Source organism: Neovison vison, chromosome 10 (genome assembly GCF_020171115.1).
Source record: "Neovison vison isolate M4711 chromosome 10, ASM_NN_V1, whole genome shotgun sequence".
In the NCBI taxonomy this organism is placed as follows: domain Eukaryota; kingdom Metazoa; phylum Chordata; class Mammalia; order Carnivora; family Mustelidae; genus Neogale; species Neogale vison.
In genome coordinates, this window is record NC_058100.1 from 54,201,625 (window position 1) to 54,220,195 (window position 18,571).

Here is an 18,571-nt window from a genome sequence, read left to right on the forward strand (position 1 = left end):
CCTATCATAACTAGTCTTAGCCTGTGAAAGCCCATCTACCTCCAGAACGCCGACAGCTACACTGAGGGAAAAAAAAAATCACTTCTCTAACGTAAGGCAAAAACATGCAAATATAAGCATCACTGTCTGCCCATAAATCCCACCCACCATGCACATCTCCTATCTCTAACAGGAGGACATGGCCATCGGGGCTCCAGAAGCCCAGAAACCATGAGCGGCTCGTAGAGAGGGGTGCACGTGCCGTCCCAGCAGCTGGGACGCAGAGCCTCCTCTCAGCAGAGAGTGATCCATCTTAAGTCACTGACAGAGCAGCAAAATTCATATAGTAACTGCCAATAAATCACTCCTATCCTTCTGGTGAAGGACATCAGCATCTGACCAAGGACATTAATTTGTGCTTACACTGGAACTAAATAGCCTCGGAGGCCCCCAGGGTCAGAATAGCAATTTGCTAGGCGTCTCGGGGCCAGAGTCAATTTCTACAAGCACTGAAATGTGGACGCCCCACCGCCACAGCCAGTGACGGTGCTGGGTGTATCCAGTGCAGGTCACCAGGGGCCGTGACCAGTAGGGCGACCCCCCCACTGCAGGGCCCCTGCAGCTGGCGAGGTGGGGGGGGTGAGGCAGGACAGTCCCCTGGGGCTGGGAGCGACATGGGGATGGGGGGAGCAGGCACCAGTGGGACAGGAATCGAGAACAGGGTGTGGAACGGAGGACCAGACTGCCAGGGGTGGACCATGAAGCTGTGGAGGCTGAGTTCTGTCTGGTGAGCAACATGAGGTCCTTGGATGTTTTCAAGCTGGGAACCCAGGGCTCACATGGGCACATGGAGGGGGAACGAATGGGATCCACAGGAGGTGTGGGAGAGGAAGGTTCGGGGACGGATGTGGTGGTGGAAAGAGACAGGAGATGAAGCTACAGTGACCGGGTTGGTCTGTACGGTTCTCTGCTGCACCGCTCTCCACCTCCTGGGCCTCCTGCCCTCCTTCTCTACCTGGTCCGAAGACCCCGCGCCACCTGCCAAGCGCCTGGACTAGGCCTGACAGGGTGCACTACCCGGAGTACCTGCCTTCTGACGCCTCCTGCTGGCTCACAGAGAGGATCTTCTTGAAACAGGAAACGCCCACAACTCATCTCTGTACGTGAATTTCATTTCTGTTTCTCATCTGCCTTCTTTCCATCACTCTGCTCACACTGCTGCTCACCCAGGCCCACCAACCAAGGTCAAGGACTACATTTCAAGACTAAACTAGCGACTTCTGATGATGGGTGCTGCAAGTGCTCACACTTACGGGAAGGCAGAAAAACCGAAGAAAATTACACGTGTGTGGCAGAACACCGGCCGCTCAGGCTCCAATCCCGCCACTTACGGCAGGATGACCCTGTCCAGTTGGTTATTCTCCCTCAGTCTCAGTTTCTCATTCTAGACACAAGAGTTGTAACTGCCCACAGCCGTGATGGAGGCTGGAAGCACAGACAGAAACAAAGCACTTAGTGTGGTGCCTGGAGAACGGTGTGTGTCCAGTGGAAAATATATCATAAGGTTATATACCCACATACCCACACTTTTTCCACATCACCTGCCAATCAGACTTTTCTGTTCTCCAAAAGCATGCCGTATATTTAACTTTCCTAATTTCCGTATCTTCCGTACATCCCACCTCCCAGTTCCAGGCAAATGCAGACTTCTTCCCTTTCTAGGATCCCAACAGATTTGTTTTCCCGCTGCATATTATCTACTGATGGTAGGGCTGTGAAGACAGCTAAGCTAACCACTTTCATCACAGTTGAATTTTGTACATCTTTACCCCATATTTCTTCTCCTACCCCAGCAAGAGACCCAAAGGTATGTGTTATAATTCTCTCAAAAGCTCTATTAGGGAATGAAAAAAATGTTTAGTACACAGAAAACTTTAGACATTACCAACTTTGAGAAACTTCACTGGTAAATAATTCCTGGCAAAAGAATACAAATCACCATCATGTTAACCTATTTCAAATTCATATACTCATAGAAAACTATTTAAAAAATTGCCAAACAAATGATCTCTGCAGCGCCTTAGAGAAGTCCCCAAGGGATCACTATCTAACAACATGCAATTCAGCTCATTTTCTTGGATTTTGGACTGAGGTAACTAAAACGGTTCAGTTTTCTCCTCAAAACAGGTAGAACAACAATGAGGCATCACTACACATCTATCAGAATGGCTAAAATCCAAATCATTGACAACACCAAATGCTGGTGAGGATGTGGAGTAACGGAACTCCCATTCACTGCTGGTGGGAATGTAACACAGTACAGCTACTCTGGAAGACAGTTTGTCTATTCCTTTCAAAATTAAGCACACTCTCACCATATGATATAGCAATCATGCTCCTTGGTATTTAACCAAATGAGTTGAAAACTTTCACCTATAAAAAATGTGTACCTGAATGTTTATAGCAGCTTTATTCATAATTGCCCAAATGTGGAAGCAACCAAGATGTCCTTCAGCAGGTAAATGGATAAACAAAATGTGGTACATCCAGACAATGGAATATTATTCAGTAATAAAAAGAAATCAGCCTCAAGCCACAAAAAGACATGGAGGAAACATAAATGCATTATTGCTAAGTGAGAGGAGCCAATCCGAAGAGGCCACGAAGGTATGATTACAATTATACAGCACTCTGGATAAGGCTACACTACGGAGACAGTAAAAGATCAGTGGTTGCCAGGGTTTAGGGGAGGGACGGAGGGATGAGGAAGTGGAACACGGGGTATTTTTAGGGCAGGGAAGCTGTTCTGTAGGATATCGTAATGGTAGATACTTGTCATTACATGTTTATCAAAATCCACAGAAAGTACCACACAAAGCACGACCCTTACTGCAAACAATGAACTTTAGTTAATAAACTAGTACTGGCCCATCAACTGTAACAAACGTGCCACACTAACAGAAGATGTTAATAATGAGGACCCGGGGTAGATGGGGGGACCTCTATACTTTCCTCTCGATTTTTCTGGAAACCTAAAACTGCTCCAAAAAATAACGTTTATTAATTGGAACAAAACCCGTATGAAAGAATTGAGGCTTCAGTACTGCAAAGGGACTTCAGTCACTGTCTGAACCCACTCCTGCTCTGGCGAGCTCCTGCTCTATCCCTGGCATGTGGTTACTTATCCAGCCTCCAACTGCACACTTTTGGTGACAAGTCACTTATTTCCTAAACAATTCATTTTCTATCTCTCACAACTGGCACAAAGCACAAGTGTGATACCTTTAGAAAGCAAGGAGAACTCTGTGCAGTCTTGTACAGAACCAAGACACGTTCCTATAAATCTCCTCTACTCGAAGAATCATGGAACAGTAGGAGCTAGAAAAGACTTCAGAGATCTTGTGGTTTACTCCCCTCATTTTACTGAGGAGAATACCAAGAGGAGAGGAACAGTCTTAGAGAAATTACAAGCTACGTGAATCAACCAACTAGCCCAGAGGACTCCCAAGATGAAGACTTACCGCTTAGGCTTGAAGACGACTTTCTGTCCTCCTTCAAGTATCAGTAAGGCTTTCAGTTGTGTCCCTTTATAACCCACGTCAGCTTTAATGATCTTCTTGGTGGCCATGGCATGCATGATTGCCCCCAGCTCTGGTGTCTCTTCTGGGTACACTTCCCGGGGAACCACCCACTGGGCCGCAATCTCCCAGGGGGACTGCAAGGTGTGGTCCAGCTTGGGCACCAGCTCCACCCTCAAGCCAGCCATCATTCTGTGGAAAGCCCTCTGGTCCTCTCGGTTTGCGGCTGATGTGTCCAGGTTGTCAATCAGGAAAACTTTGGTGAAGATAAAGATGACAAGAAGAATCGCTAAGAGCACAACTCGCTGCTTTAGCTTCATGTTGACCTCTTTTCCTTCTCCCCTGACCCACTCTCTCTCACTTAGCAAGGAGAGCAGGTGGTGACGGTCAGCAAGGAGAGTCCATGCTTACGCGCACTGGTCCATTTCTTCACTGCAGTGCCTCCCACAACGCCTGCAAGGCCAAGCACAGAGCAATGTTCAGTCAGAGATCCCGTCCCTTCCACCCCAAATCTTCTGTGAACCTCCAACATCTTACTCACTCTTTTATCCTTGCTAATCCCATGCCTGAGAGAACCCAATAGTTTAAAACAAACCAGCGTGGAGAAGGCCTTCATAGGTGAGAACCGGGTACAAAGGAAAATTTAAAGCAAATACTCCTGTTTCAATAGGGTGCAGAGTCAGCCAGGAAGCCCTGGACTGGCTACAAATTCCAGAACAGAACACCAACACAGCAAGGAGAAAGAGCATGACGAAAGCAACGCAAAGAGACGCCTAACTCCTTCACTTTCATTTTTACCTTTCAAAATCCATACAGGATTTTTGACCATCTAAAACCACCAGTATTTGGAAACTTCCCAGTTCTTATCTCCTCTCAATGTTAAGTTTTATGACACGCTGTAAGTCAGGAACTTCTAAAAGTGCCACGGAGGATCCAGAGGACAGCAGTAACTCCTCCGAATCCCAACCCCCAGCCACCCCGGGAGCGCCTTGCGTGCTGCTCACGTATTTAAATACAACACCCACACGCACAGCTCTACTTCATCAGTTTTCCAGTAATTATTTTTCAAAATGAAAATCCCTGTAAAATAGGGATAATCAAATCTAGATAAATTAAGTAAAGGAAAAACCTAGCCCTATCCCCCTGGCTATTAGAAGAACATGACAGGAAGTGAAAGAAACGTGGTGCTGTAGCAACACGAGGGAGTCTGGGCTGGTGGGGCACCTGACCAAGGGACCGATGCCACAGACGTCAAGCAGCACCTGCTTCCGGTGTGGAGCAGGCCGCACTCCGGGCAGATCTCAAGCTCACAGATTCCAAACACAAGGCCATTAGGAACACACGGTTCAGTCTCATTTGCATGCTACCGGGTAGCTTTCTGCTCCGCGCACGAGCCTGCTGTGCTGTATGCCTACCGACGACATAGCACGGGGCCGAGACAAAGACCGCGTGCGAAGTGGGAGCCCCTTCACTCTCCAATTCCTTTAACAACTCAAACCATTACCTGAAGACACAATGCCACTACGAACGACAGGGCGGACTCCCAGCCCAACCGGAGACTACTCTCCTGGTAACAGCTGGAAACACACGGAAACCCAGACGACCAGGGCAACCATGTGCTCCAAGGGCAACAACTTGGGGCCACGAGCGTGCTGCCGGGCCCTGCATCCTTCGTCCACCCCTTTTCCCATGTGCAGGAAGAGGCGGAACGTCAGAGTCCAGCTTGAATTCTAATGGTCTCCACCTGTTTGGTGTCATCCTCCTCTCCCAGGGAGTACCTAACACTTTTAGCTGAAGCCACGGTAATTCCAGTGCATCTAGAGTAACTGTGAGGGTAGCGAGTTTGGTGTGAAACTCAGCACAAGCGTTCTGTGTGATTTCAGAGCCGAGCCGTGCTAGGAGAGCGGATTTCAGAGGCTTCTGCTCATCCCAGCCCGGTCTCAACCACGCAGCTCCTCCAACGATCTGTTAGAGCAGACCGGCCGTGGCCGCGGTGCCAGTGGTTCCTTTCTCAGCCCCTCCAGCTGCAGAGAGTGAGAGGCCGGGGATAATTCTGCTGCCGAGAGGTAAGCAGGGTGAGCAGCCTTCCTCCTGTAAAGCATTCTTCAGGACTGAAGTGTGGTTAACCCAGACTTTAGCATAAATTCCTCCCTTGTGCTACAGAAACGTATCATACCTAAACACTCACCATAAACGCTAGGGAGATTGGTTTTTTTTTTCCACTAATGCAATAGGAAGCTCCAGAAACTCCAAAATTCAAACAAAACAAACTGATTCCGCAGTCTTTTAAGTTCCGAAACCTCACCACCTTCTGACTAGGTCCCCGAAGAACACATTTCTCAATTCAGGGCTACAAACAATGCACCCGCTCAACTAGGACAGGAGTTCACATGATGCGAACTGAAGAGTTCAGCTGTTGCATTATCTTACCGTTTACCTCTGCAGGTTAGGAGCGAGCGCAGGTTGCAAGAGGCAAAAGAAGTTTTCTTTTGTGACTAGTCCCCACATCCCAGGAGAACAAGGAAGACAGCCATTTGGCATCGTTCTCTGCAACTGCCCTTCATTCCCACAGCCACCAATTTCATTTAGTGCCCCTTCTACTGAGTCACTAAAAGAACTGCCTTCTGGACCTCCAGGTTCTCCAGCGCGGACCAGATGACGCGCCACACCCACTGTTCTGATGGCACACGACTTCTGACTTCTACAGACTCCTCAGCAAGACAGGAAAAGCCCTACCCTAAATGGCTTTGCTTCCCTGGGCATCCGTCTTCTTAGCTCCAACCAAACGGACCGCACCGTGCTCTGCCCTCTCTGCCATGTGTGGGCCTGAGCTCTGCCCTGGACAGTCTTCATCCTGGGATGTCCTCAAAATTCCTCTTCCTCCTACCTTTTTCCCCACTGTCTCCTGTTTAAGGCCTAATCTATTTTTTGAGGGCCATCCCCAAAGCCATTTCTGTACCCTCTCCACACCCTTCAGTAACCTTTCTCCTTCAGACCAGCACTTAACTACATTCCGCCTTGTCCAAGAATCTCCTTGTATGTAGTTTTCAACTGCCCTCTCAGAAACCTGGTTCCTTGGTGATCTCAACTGTCTTCACGATCCCTACAGTGCCCAGCAGGGAACTGAACAAATCACTACAAGTATTTTGGGACTCGTGTTTACTTCCTCCAAGATGCAGGATCACATGTGTGTGGCCTCTTCATGCCGGCTCTCCTTTATCAGCTGTCTCCTTTCGTTTGGCAGTCTACTTCTCTACCGATGCTCGGACTACTCGGTTTAGTGCAGAGTGTAGTCTCCTTTTCTGAAGAAACACTGCCAGTTCAGAAAAGAGGTTTTCTTTTAACTGGAAAGCTGCTATTCCTTCAGCCCACAGGGCAAGCACAAAGATTTTTAAGAAATCAGCACTGTAGAGATTATAGTAGAATTTCTAGCAAAAAGTCTCTCCTATTCCCGAAAAATGTATGAGATGCATGATATGGAATGATACCAGTGACGTTATACTTCTAACTTCCTATATGCCCAAGAAGGAAAGATACCCAGGATGGGGTTTCCACGCTGCGTTACCGTCTTGTGTTGTTGGAAAGAGCAGCATACATGTTACGCACTCTGCAAACTGGTTTTCTAAGAAGATACCCCATTGCAGACACTAAGGAAATTAAAGCAGGACCACTGAGTATATTCCAAATTCTTCATGAAAAATTCACTGGCATTCCCAGAGGACTCTGCCTGCTTATTTCATGCCTTTACCTCCTCCCTTGAATGTTTCCAACAGTGTAACACCGTCCAGTTTATATTATAGTCATTTATTTTAATGGTTCTGTTATGTGGAACACAGCCTACCTCAAAGAACAAATAGACTCAAGGTGATAGGACAAGTCAAAAAATGTTAAGCTCAAAAAAAGGCAATGCAAATGACAGTTTTCATACTAAAAGCTGGCAGAAACTCTCACGTTGGAGTTCTTTATGAAGAATTTTCCTCTTGAGCCCTGGTTTCACCCGCAGCTCCATCAGCTCAATGAGGCTTGCTACGGCGGCTCATTTTTCACACTCACACTCTCTCTCTCAGACACACACACCATCCTACACATCTGACAGTTGTTTTATGAGGACAAACTTAGGACTATTACGTTGCTTGGGGAGAAGAGATACAGATTCCACAGAACAAAAGTGAGGTCTTAGTATGAAGTCCTCCATTCAGTCCTGTCGGAACAGCTACAGAAACATGTCGGTGCACAGGTTAAGTCACTGTGTGACAAAATACGACGTCTGTGTCTATGTCACTGTGCGAGAAAATAGGACATCTGTGGCTGCCGAGGAACACGAGAACACCCAGCCCCTTACTTACTACCTTACTAGGGTAGTAAGTACCTTACTAGGGTAGGGTACCTTACTACCTTACTCCCACAAGCCACCAGTGACATTCCAGGTCTCGCTGGCAGCTGTACTCCCTTGACACTCCCTCTGAGCAACCAACATCTTCACACTATTTCTCCTCAGGTCATGGAGAAGAAATCCCCACCTTTCTGCAGAATGTAACTGAAAGTGAAAGCTTCAGGACTAACCCTTTCTTGTGCTTTCAGTTCAATGGTCAAATCGAGTTCTTTCCACATAAATGGAATGTGGATGTCTGTGACTGTAAAGTACCACGAGGAAATACTCCATGCAGAAGGCTATTAGAGGAAATTTCGGGCACAGCAGGTAGAATTTATTATATAACTAGTATATAATCACATTTACCCACATAACTTCCATGCCCTTGATCTTGCATAGGAGTCACAAGGACCCTTTTATAAACTTCTTCTTTAGTAACAATTGGTTTCAGCAAAGCTCTGATGGTCTGTTGAGTATAAGAAGTGGTAATGCCTGAATTTACTTAAGAGTTTTTGGTTGATTATCTACAAAGACAGACACCAACAATTCCTCCCATCAAGAGGTAGAATCTAGGGGTGCCTGGGTGGCTCAGTCGGTTGAGCGTTTGCCTTTGGCTCAGGTCATGACCCCAGGGTCCTGGGATCGAGTCCCATATCATGTTCCCTGCTCAGTGGAGAGTCTGCTTCTCGCTCTCTCTGCCCCTCTCCCCACTCATGTACTCACTCTCTCTGTCTCAAATGAAGAAATAGTTACAATCTTAAGGAAAAAAGAAAAAAGTAGAATCTATTTTTCCTCCCCTGGAATCCGGGCTGGCTCTGTAACTGACTTTGGCCAACAGAATGCAGTGGAAGCAACTGTGTGCCAAGCCTGGGCCTACTCCTTAAAAGACCTGGCAGCTTCCTGCTGGGACCCAGCCACTACGTAAAGCAGCTTGGGCTAGACTACTGAATGATGAGGGACCCAGATGGAGAGAGAGGCCTGGCCAACCCCAGCTGAGGTGCCAGACACAGAAGAGAAGCCATCTCAGTTCCCCCGGAGGTCCCAGTTGAATGGGGTCATACATGTGATCCAGAAGAACCAACAGGCTGAGCCCAGCTGACCCATATGACGGTAAGAAAAAACAAGTCACTATCTTAAGCCACTAAATTTTGGGGTGGCTTGTAAAATCCAACATTCTCACGTCTAGTCTGTCCTTATTAACTATTTTGGAGACATTAAAAATATTGAGGGAAAAGACACAGAGAAGTAAATCATGTCACTGAAAACAATTCTCTCAGGAAGAAGGGAAATGTTAAAGTAACCATTAACTATATATAAGCATTGGATTATAAATTGTTAGGTTATATTAGTAAATGATTATTAATGCCTTCTACAGAGCGATAAGCTCATTATGAAAGTTATACACCATTTCTACTTTTTTTGTCTTCATTGCAGATGCTTAGGAAGATACATAATTAAGGTCTTTTTAAGGTAGCACAATGAAAAATATACTCACCTGGATCATTTACTAAATAAGTCCATTTACATACCTCAGAACAATCAAGGCTAACCCGGCACCCTCACACAAATACACATGCCCAATTTATAAAACCTACCACTCACCCTTTAGCCAAAACATAACCAGTAGCAAATATCACAACCTTTCAGTACGAAAAAAGTTAGAAACATAGACTTTCACCTTGGGCTGAGGCTGTTATAATGTCCTTTTGTTTTTTAATTGGAAGTGACATCAGAACATTATGCTACATTATTATTAACTGTTCCCTAGAAATAAATGCAGTTTCTCCTGATGGTTACTGGCAATTCTACGTAAAATCAGAGCATTCAGAAATCTTCCCACTTAGCACTGCATGCTTCTCCTTTATAGGAAGTCAAAGCACCAATACCAAATGGCATCAAGTGTTTAGCACCTGAATAAATCCTGAGTATGCCCAGAAAACCAGCCCATTCCTGCACTGCCACCCACTGCTACCACAAGAGCACATTTTATTTCATCTTCAAATAGGAGTCTTCAACTAAAACAAAAATACCGTATTAATCAGTATCTACATATAGTTTTCCTTTCTGTGCTAATTCTTTGCTTAAGAAACAGCTTCTTAGAGGGGCGCCTGGGTGGCTCAGTGGGTTAAAGACTCTGCCTTTGGCTTGGGTCATGGTCCTGGAGTCCTGGGATTGAGCTCCACGTCAGGCTCTCTGCTCAGCAGGGAGCCTCCCTCCCTCCCTCTTGCTCTCTCTGCCTGTCTCTGCCTATTTGTGATCTCTGTCAAATAAATAAAATCTTAAAAAAAAAAAAAAAGAAGAAGAACGAAATAGCTTCTTAAGGACAAGTACCATATGATTCACTCATATGTGGAATTTAAGAAACAAAACAAAAGAACAAAGGGGGGGGGAAGAAACAAACCAGAAAAAACAACAACAACAACAACAACAAAACCCCACACCCTTAACTATAGAAAACTGGTGGTTACCAGAGGGGAGGTGGACGGGAGGATGGGTGAAGGGGATTAAGAGTACTCTTATCAAGATGAGGAATGAGCAATGTGTAGAATTGTTGAATCACTACGCTGTACACTTGAGACTAATATAACACTGTATGTTAACTACACTGGAATCAAAACAAAATAAAAAAAAAAAGAAATAGGTTAATTCACCTGCTTATTCCAAATAAAAACTCTTCCAAGGCAGAAGTGTTAAGAGGGATGCACTGGATTCAGAATGCCTACTTTATCATCCATGATGGGGCTTGGGAAAGTGACTTAATGTGTAACCTTTCTGGGCCTCAGTCCTTTCATATGAAAAGTAAAATAAGAACACTATTATCTAACTCACAGAGTTGCTAAACATGAATGACATTACCATATACACTGCGCTAAAATTAGTGCCTGGACAACCCATGGTGATCCCTTGTTAGTCATTATTACCAGGTCTCAAACCCATAGAGGACCACGATCTGAAAGGAGAAAGAATGGCAAAGAAAATAAACCTGTCTAGTCATGTTGTCTTTTGGGTTGCAGAGTGTGGGGATAAATTCCCAAGTAACATTATAGAAAGGTTCCATGGTCTTCTATTCCTGAACAAATCCTTTCCTCAACTGGAAGACTAGCTAAGACTGCAGGCCAGTAGGTATCTTCAAAATGGGTACCATGTGAAGCAGAACACTGGGAAGCTACGTCACTAATTGGGCCAACCTATTTCTCTTCTCTACAAAGTTCAAGTCTAAGTTCAGTAAATGATTAAAAGCATTAGGTTCTTCTATTCCATGATAAAGGCTGAAATAAAATGCCTTCTTCAGTTTGGAAAATTAGCTCTCTGTTTTAAAGATGACAGCACTGCATGTCCTAAAGCTCTCTCTTTAAAGATTTGAGAGAGAAAGCATGTGTGTGCACAGGAGTGGGGGAGGGGCAGAAGGAGAGGGAGAATCTTCAAGCAGACTCCCCACTCATCACAGAGCCTCCATGGGGCTCACTCCTACAACGTGAAATCATGACCTGTGCTGAAACCAAGAGTTGGATGCTTAACTGACTGAGCCCCCCAGGCACCCTGTCCTAAAGTTCTTAAGGTATGCCTTAAGAGTAACTTAAAGCTACAGGTATAGAAAATTGAATTCCCACATAGTCCAAATTACCCCAAGTAACCCCAAGTGTTACATGTTCCTCATTGTTTTCACTTCCACTTAAACATTTATTCATATCCATAATCTCACAATGCCCTACATGAACTCCTCTAACAGTTTCTTATGAAGGAAGCCAACTAAATGATCACTAGGCATTAACGAGGCATTAAGGTAGCCTTTCTTCCTGGATGTGAGAGCAAAAACGAAACAGGCAATAAAGAGTGTTTGCTTTCTCTGAAAAAATTCAATTCCTGCAACCTGTCCCATTGAAAGATTTATTTATTTGTTTATTTGAGAGCGAGAAAGAGAGCACACTTGAGAAGGGAGAGGTCAGAAGGAGAAGCAGACTCCCCACAGAGCTGGGAGCCCGATGTGGGACTGGATCCAGCGACTCTGGGATCATGACCTGAGCCGAAGGCAGTTGCTTAACCAATGGAGACACCCAGGCACCCCAACCTGTCCCATTTAAACCTTGATTTAGGGCAACTCTCTAACCCTATTCCTTGAAAAATGAAAAGAAAAAATCTTTAGCTCATACTGCTAGTGAGGTTTGTTCTAAAAAACCAACAGAGGCTGTGGTCACTGATCTAGAAACCCTGTGGGAATGCCTAAGAATTTGCATTGTTTCAAATGGGCCAGGTAAAAGGAACCGTCCCACGTTCTAGGTATTTCACTGCTCAGTCATCACTTTATAACCCCCATGGAAGACTGTAGCATAGAATGTAATTCCCATATAGTGCAGAAATATGGATTTCAAAAAATGTAACATTTTCCTTCAGATTTTCCTGTTTTCCATCTTTACTTTTCAGTTCACTAGAGTTTTTGGAAAGGTGTATTAGCTTTATGCAACAATAACACCTGACATTATTAAGCTCACGTTCCAGGTGTCTCAAGCTGATGGGCCACAGGTCACTCTAGAAACGGCAAAAGCAGAACCCCTACGCAGGTCTGGGCTGAATTGAGGCTGAGTGGCTCCAGATATTATCCCTTTGTTAAAATATGAGTGTAAATACACACACACAGAGTTTGGGGCATGCCTGTCTCCTCTACTCTTCCGTGACTTCCTGAAGGACAGGGGATATATTTTACTCTCTTCATACCTCCACAGAAGCTGGCACAGTGCAAGGTGCAGGAGAGGTGCTCGATACATCCCTACTGAAGAAAAGGAGGGGAGAGCAAGGGAGAGAAAGCTCTAAGGTCAGAAAAGTTTCTTCAGCTCCTTGGTCTAAAGATGGTCTCTTTTACAAAGAGAAGCTAAGTCCTGTAATGAATTCAGAAATACAGTAGAGCAAAAAAAAAAAAAAAAAAAGTAGAAATATCAAACATATATACCAATGTTATTCATCCAATTTTAAACTGCTGCCTCTGTATACCCTGCTTCCACCCTTCAAAGCAGTGACTACTGCCAACCTTGTTCCTGCCGCTGACTGGGACTGGGAGTGAAGACGATCTGCAAATGCTAAGAAGATTGGAGATGGTCCAAGACGCTGCCCAGGAGTGACACAAGACGGGGCTGGAACCAGATCTTCAATCTGGCCACGCTTCCTGAAATGCGAACTGACACTTAGTACTTCTATATAATTTTCTCTGTTCTGCAGAAGACCCACAGGAACACAGATGTACCCAGAGCGCAAGGTCGCTATCTAAACCAAGGATAAGAAATAAGGAACCAATAAGAAAAAGCTCTCAGGCAGCCAAAGCTGTGGTCCCCAAGTGCATCTGCAGACGGGGAAGGGCGGCAGACCCTCGCCCAGCGCACCTGGCTGTTCTACATTCAAGCGGGGAGCAGTCATCTGAGCAGCTACTCCACCAAAGATCAGAAGCTGCCAATTTAAAGAGGCAGCAGGGACACTAACAACAGCAGAAGTCCAGCTTTCCCACCTCTGAAAGAAGAGCCCGACTACTAAAAGCAGATTCAATAATTCAAAACACAGAGGGAGCACACAGCCTGCATGGTTTGATTGCTTCAAAGCCTTGCTCGATTCCGGTCACTAATGGAAACTAGTAGCACCACCTCAAGTCAGTGAGAGAAAGGTGAAACCCTACTGTTTGAGAAGCAAACAAACCACGGAATGCGTTGCGAAATTTTTTTCCACAATAGTATAGCCAAAACAAGAACTTCCACACGTTAACACCTTACTCCCTAAAAACAGAAGAGGGATGGCACTGCCACAGACAGAGGGTGGAAAGTATTTGAGGGCATGGTAGGACAGGCTGGCCCTGTACGTGCCCTGTTACACACTCACCATTTCATATTCCCTGACCTCCTTTTATCATGTACCCATGACACACGATACACCCTCCCCTCTGTAGGGCTATTTCCTTGTCAGAAAGTACAAACCTTCAAACACACACCAAAGCTCTTTTCTGCACCAGGCTCATTTCTTATCTCCTCCTGGGATGAAAGATGCACCCCCAAGACTCATCAAGCCTGGAGCAAGGCCTTTCTTTCCTCTTTTGCTTTTAAATAGGCAAGACAAAAATCCCAAGTGAGATCTCCGCATCATATTCTCTCCGAGATGGCTCAAGCAGTCATAGTGATATTTTAAGTTGGTCAGTTGCAAAGTAAGATCTCCTGGACCCTAGGTGTGGTGAAGGAATTCATTAGTCCTTGGTGGGGGTCACAGAGGCAGCTCAAGTACAGAAAAGAGGGAGAGAGATTATACAGGTTTGGAATGAGGAGCTGCGGGAGAAGCACTTCCAGGAGGGACAGCTCTCCCTGACCATCCCGCCACAGAAGGGATGAAAAGATGCGCTATCAGGGTCAATGATAATGGCGTGGCCATTACCAAGAACTCCAGTTCTTCTCTTAGGGCAAAAATATCGACTACCAATCCAACTGCTCAATTAGTCTAGCCAGAAAAGGCTCCAGGAGCCAAGTCTGTGAAGCTGTGCCTAACCAGGGCACCACAAGCTGCCCCCAGCAGCTAGAATACCAAACAGTCACAGAATCAAAGCGCAAGGCAGCTCCAGTCTGGAATACCCTTCACAGATGCCCACCCTTTTTTTTTTTTTTAAGGACTATTTAGATATTTTGTTCTATTACATTATATGTTTTATATGTTTCTATTTTCAAGATTGGTTTCAGTTCAAAGGGGCTCAGTTATAATAGCACATAGCTCTAACTCTTAAAGATTTTATAGTAAATGGAAAGCACCAGATCATATGTGCTTTTGCATGAAATTGAATCTGATTATTAATATTTGGTAAGCCTTCAACTCTACCCTTTAAGCAATGTACAGATACCCAGCTCAATGGCAACTTTCAACAGTAATCTGCAACACGTTTTCCTGTTCTTTTTTTCTTAACGAAGAGAGGAACTAGCCAATTCATGTACTAGAGTATTTCCCCTTCCTTCATACTGTGTTCCATTCATTCATTCAACCACCAAACATTTCCTGCACACCTACTATGCACTCCGCATTTCAGGTGCACAGAGAAAAGTAGGCCAATTATCATCACTATTAAAACATACTGTAGTGCCTTGTCGTGAAGTACACTTCCTACCTCAATCTATAAAACCACATGGCACTTAGTCCCAGTGTGACTTGACATCAGCTTCAGAAGACTGTATCCTTTTTATTGCTTGCAACTGCGGCTACAGGATAGAGGGAGCTGCCTCTGTCTCTATGATGAGACAGCACCAATGACAAGACAACCACTGTGGCTGCTATTTTAAAGAGTTATCAATTCAAGACCTGAAGTGTCTGGCTTCAGGGCTCACACCACGGAAATGATGGTCACACAAAGTGTAGGAAGCTGAAGTTTGCCTTGCAAGTAAACAAACAAACTTCATTTAGAAATTCACAATTCAGAAAAGACAGAAAGCAGAAGCTTTCAGGCTCTGTGAGAGAGCTGGAGACCACAAATGGAAATGAAGAGAATGGACTGAAAGTCAAAGAGTTATCAACTCAACATAAAATAATTCTAGGATGTACCAGGTTAGATGGTACAGACAGTGATTTGTTTGTTTGTTCCCTAATTCAAAGTACCCAGAAAGACGAGCAGGGCAAGTGTTTTCAAGTTTCACTCTTTAACCAAATCTTAGTTAATTGCCTATTGGCTTCAGAGAAAGAGCAGAACAAATCCACACCGCATTTTCACCAACCACACTGAAGAGAAGCTGTGGGCTCCAAGATTTGACCATCTTTTGTCCAATCCATTCTATCACCACACTTTCTTGTGCGTGAGGCTGAGAATCCCAATTACTTGCTTGTGCCTTTTTATTCTCCTTTGGTAAGCACTTTCAAATGCAGAATCCACTCCTGTTGAATTATTCTACCGCGGGGTTCTAGGGACCGAAGTCCAAGGACTTCATAAGCTTCAGTAAAGTTATTAATTTCAAACAGAACGTTAATTTTAAATCTACCTTGGCTCTGAGTCTAGGGGAATAATTTAGTATCCTTAACACTTGTACCACAGCTTCCCAAAGCCACGTCTTGATGACCAATAATATACGTGTAAGGTCTCTAAGGCTTTGCTCAAAAGTCCTGCATAAACTCAAGGAAAAGGCACACTGAGGTCTCTACCTCAATTTAAAAAATCAACCCCAATGAAATTTATGTATTAATTTATAACACCAGGAAAATGGGAACAGTTAGCAAACACCAATCTTAATCACCAGAGTACAAAATGTATAAAGTCCTACAGTTTAAAAGCTAGAAGATCCCACATTCTTATTCCCTCTTTTCAAGGTGAGAAATGCAATCTCCAGAGGGAAACTGGCTGTGTGGGGAGGGGAGGACCCTGCTATCTGGTTCTAGCTAACCACAAGTCGCGGTACCAAGCATCTCTAATTTTTCCCAAATTATAAACTCCTCACCCATTCGAGCGATGATAGAGCCATTTAAAGGACTAAAATTCCATAACGACCAGTCATGCCCTGTCCTCTCCACTTTCCCTCCAACATCCTTCCACCCCTTGTTTTCCCACCAGAAGACCTGCGGACAACAGAAGCCTGATGAGGAGGAAACTCTAATCAGATCCCACCATCAAGGGCGCAGCTTGACAAGTGCTCGCATTCATCATTAATGGCAACGTTTCGGCTCGCTTTTAATCGCGGGGCTATCACACCCGGAAATGAAATCTCAAGCGCAACCCACTTCGGACTACCGTATCATTTCCTTAAGTTGTGCCCGACTGCGAGTACGGGGTCCACGACCCCGAGAGACCGTGGACCCTGGGCACGGTTACCCCGCCTCGGGCCTGGTGGTCACTTGCGCTTCTCGGCCACGAGGTGGGCCCGCCGGCGCGCGATCCTCCCTGGGCCGCCGCAACGGGCGCTCGGCGGGACTCGAGGGCGGCAGTCGCCTCTGGAGACGCCGCCTGGGCGCGAGGGGCGCTCACTTAGAAGGACCCCGGGCGGCCCCAGGTAAGGCCGCGCCTCAAGCGGGCCGAGGAGGCGCCCCTCCAGCCGCGCCCGCCCGCAGGAGCCCGCCGGGGGGCCAGCGAGGCGGGGCGCGCGGCTCGGGCCGGTCTCCGAGGCGGCAGCCGGGCCCGACCCCGGACCCGCCCGCGGCCGCTCGGGGACCGCTCGGGGCACGGGCGTCCGGCCCCTCTGGGAGGCGCCCCGCCCCCAGGCGGCCCCAGCCCGGCGCGCGCCTCGCACCGCGCCCCGCCCGCGGGCCGGCCCGCACTTTCCCGCCCGCCGCGCCGGGGGCGGGGGTCGCGCGCCCTCCCCGCCCCCACGCCGCTCACCTGCTGGGCCCTAGGCTTGCTCCATGGCCGCCCGCGCGGTGCGGTGCGGTGCGGCCCGGCCGCCCCCGCCGCCTCCGGGGAGGGGCAGCCCCACGCCGCGCTCACCGCCCCCAGCCGCCGCCGCCACTGCGGCTCCCGCCCACCCCCGGCCCGGCCATTCCCTGGCCACTCTCCCCGCGCAGAGCCGGAGGTCCCACACCCACCCCCCCGCCTCCGCGGCGCCCGACTGTTGGTACCGTCCTAGCGTAACGCCTTCCTCGCGACCAATCCCAGGGCTCACTCTGCGAGGCCCCGCCCCCGCCCTCTGGTGGGCGGGCCTACACGCCTCGCTGTGGACGGCCCCCCTTAACCCTTCCCGTCCCGGGAAGGCCCCGTTTAACTCCCTGGGTCCCGGCTCCCGTCGCTCCTCCTCTTCTTCCCTGCCGCCCTACCTGCTTGCAGAAACTGACCTCGAACTTCTCTCTTGTTTTCGCTTTTCCTTTCCTGATTTTCGTAAGCAGGTAGGAGACCAGGCAGCGGGACCGGAGAGTTGGGGTTCTTTAGGTCCAATTCTACTTGTGAGAAGCAATTTTCTTACTCCTTCTGCCCATTTAATTCGCCTCGACTGATGCTTCTGCCTTTCAGAGTGTATCCCCCTTACCCAAAAGAGGCCAACCTTCCTACAGCGCGCTCAAGCCGCTCTTCCTTGGGACCAGAGCAAACTCCCCGCTACAGTTAGTAGCATTTTGCAAAACTGATTAGTTTGCTGTACTCTTAGTTTTTCAATGTCTGTCTCTTGCAGTGGACGGTAAGCCCCAGGAGGGCAGGGCAGTCGTGTCCCAGTCTCCAATGCCCCACACCCAGTAGACTCCCTATAAACAATTTGCGTGAAAGTCTCCCTTCCCTGAAGTTGCTTCCTTTCTCCCAACTGCTGTATAATACACCATATATTAAGCTTGGACTTAGTGTATGCCTGAAACATAATACAGGTTGCTTTTTAAACATTTTTCTTTTTTAGATTTTTATTTATTTATTTGACAGACAGAGATCACAAGCAGGCAGAGAGAGAGATTGGAGGAAGCAGGCTGTCCGCCAAGAGGAGAGCCCGACAAGGGGCTTGATCCCAGAACTCTGGGATCATGACCTGAGCCGAAGGCAGAGTCTTCAACCCACTGAGCCACCCAGGTGCCCCTGCGTAGTTCATTTAAGCAGTAGGGTGTAGTGGGTAGAACGCCTCCTTACTGGTGGCGTGATACTGGATGTGCCACCCAACCACTCAGAGAATCGGTTTCCTTATCCGCAAAATGGGAGTTAATCGGAGTCCTTGTTTCCTAGGGTTGTTGTGAGGTCCAA

The 18,571-nt window shown here is 47.0% G+C and overlaps 1 protein-coding gene across 7 annotated transcripts in view; it reads right to left on the minus strand.

Moving 5' to 3' along the window:
• The window catches only part of FAM20B (FAM20B glycosaminoglycan xylosylkinase), a 43,060-nt gene extending 25,561 nt beyond the window's left edge, over positions 1-17,499 (minus strand). For 2 of the 7 annotated variants that reach the window (XM_044267331.1, XM_044267325.1), the window contains exons 1-2: positions 17,240-17,321; positions 3,501-4,010 (exon numbers count right to left, since the gene is read on the minus strand). In XM_044267331.1, the coding sequence (XP_044123266.1) occupies positions 3,501-3,877 (377 nt within the window). In that variant the 5' untranslated portion in view covers positions 3,878-4,010; positions 17,240-17,321. Of the gene's footprint in view, positions 1-3,500; positions 4,011-6,720; positions 6,865-12,952; positions 12,975-16,644; positions 16,743-17,239; positions 17,322-17,475 lie in introns of those variants that run through there. The other 5 variants (XM_044267330.1, XM_044267327.1, XM_044267326.1 and 2 more) reach the window with 5 other exon arrangements.
• Positions 17,500-18,571: the final 1,072 nt, after the last annotated feature.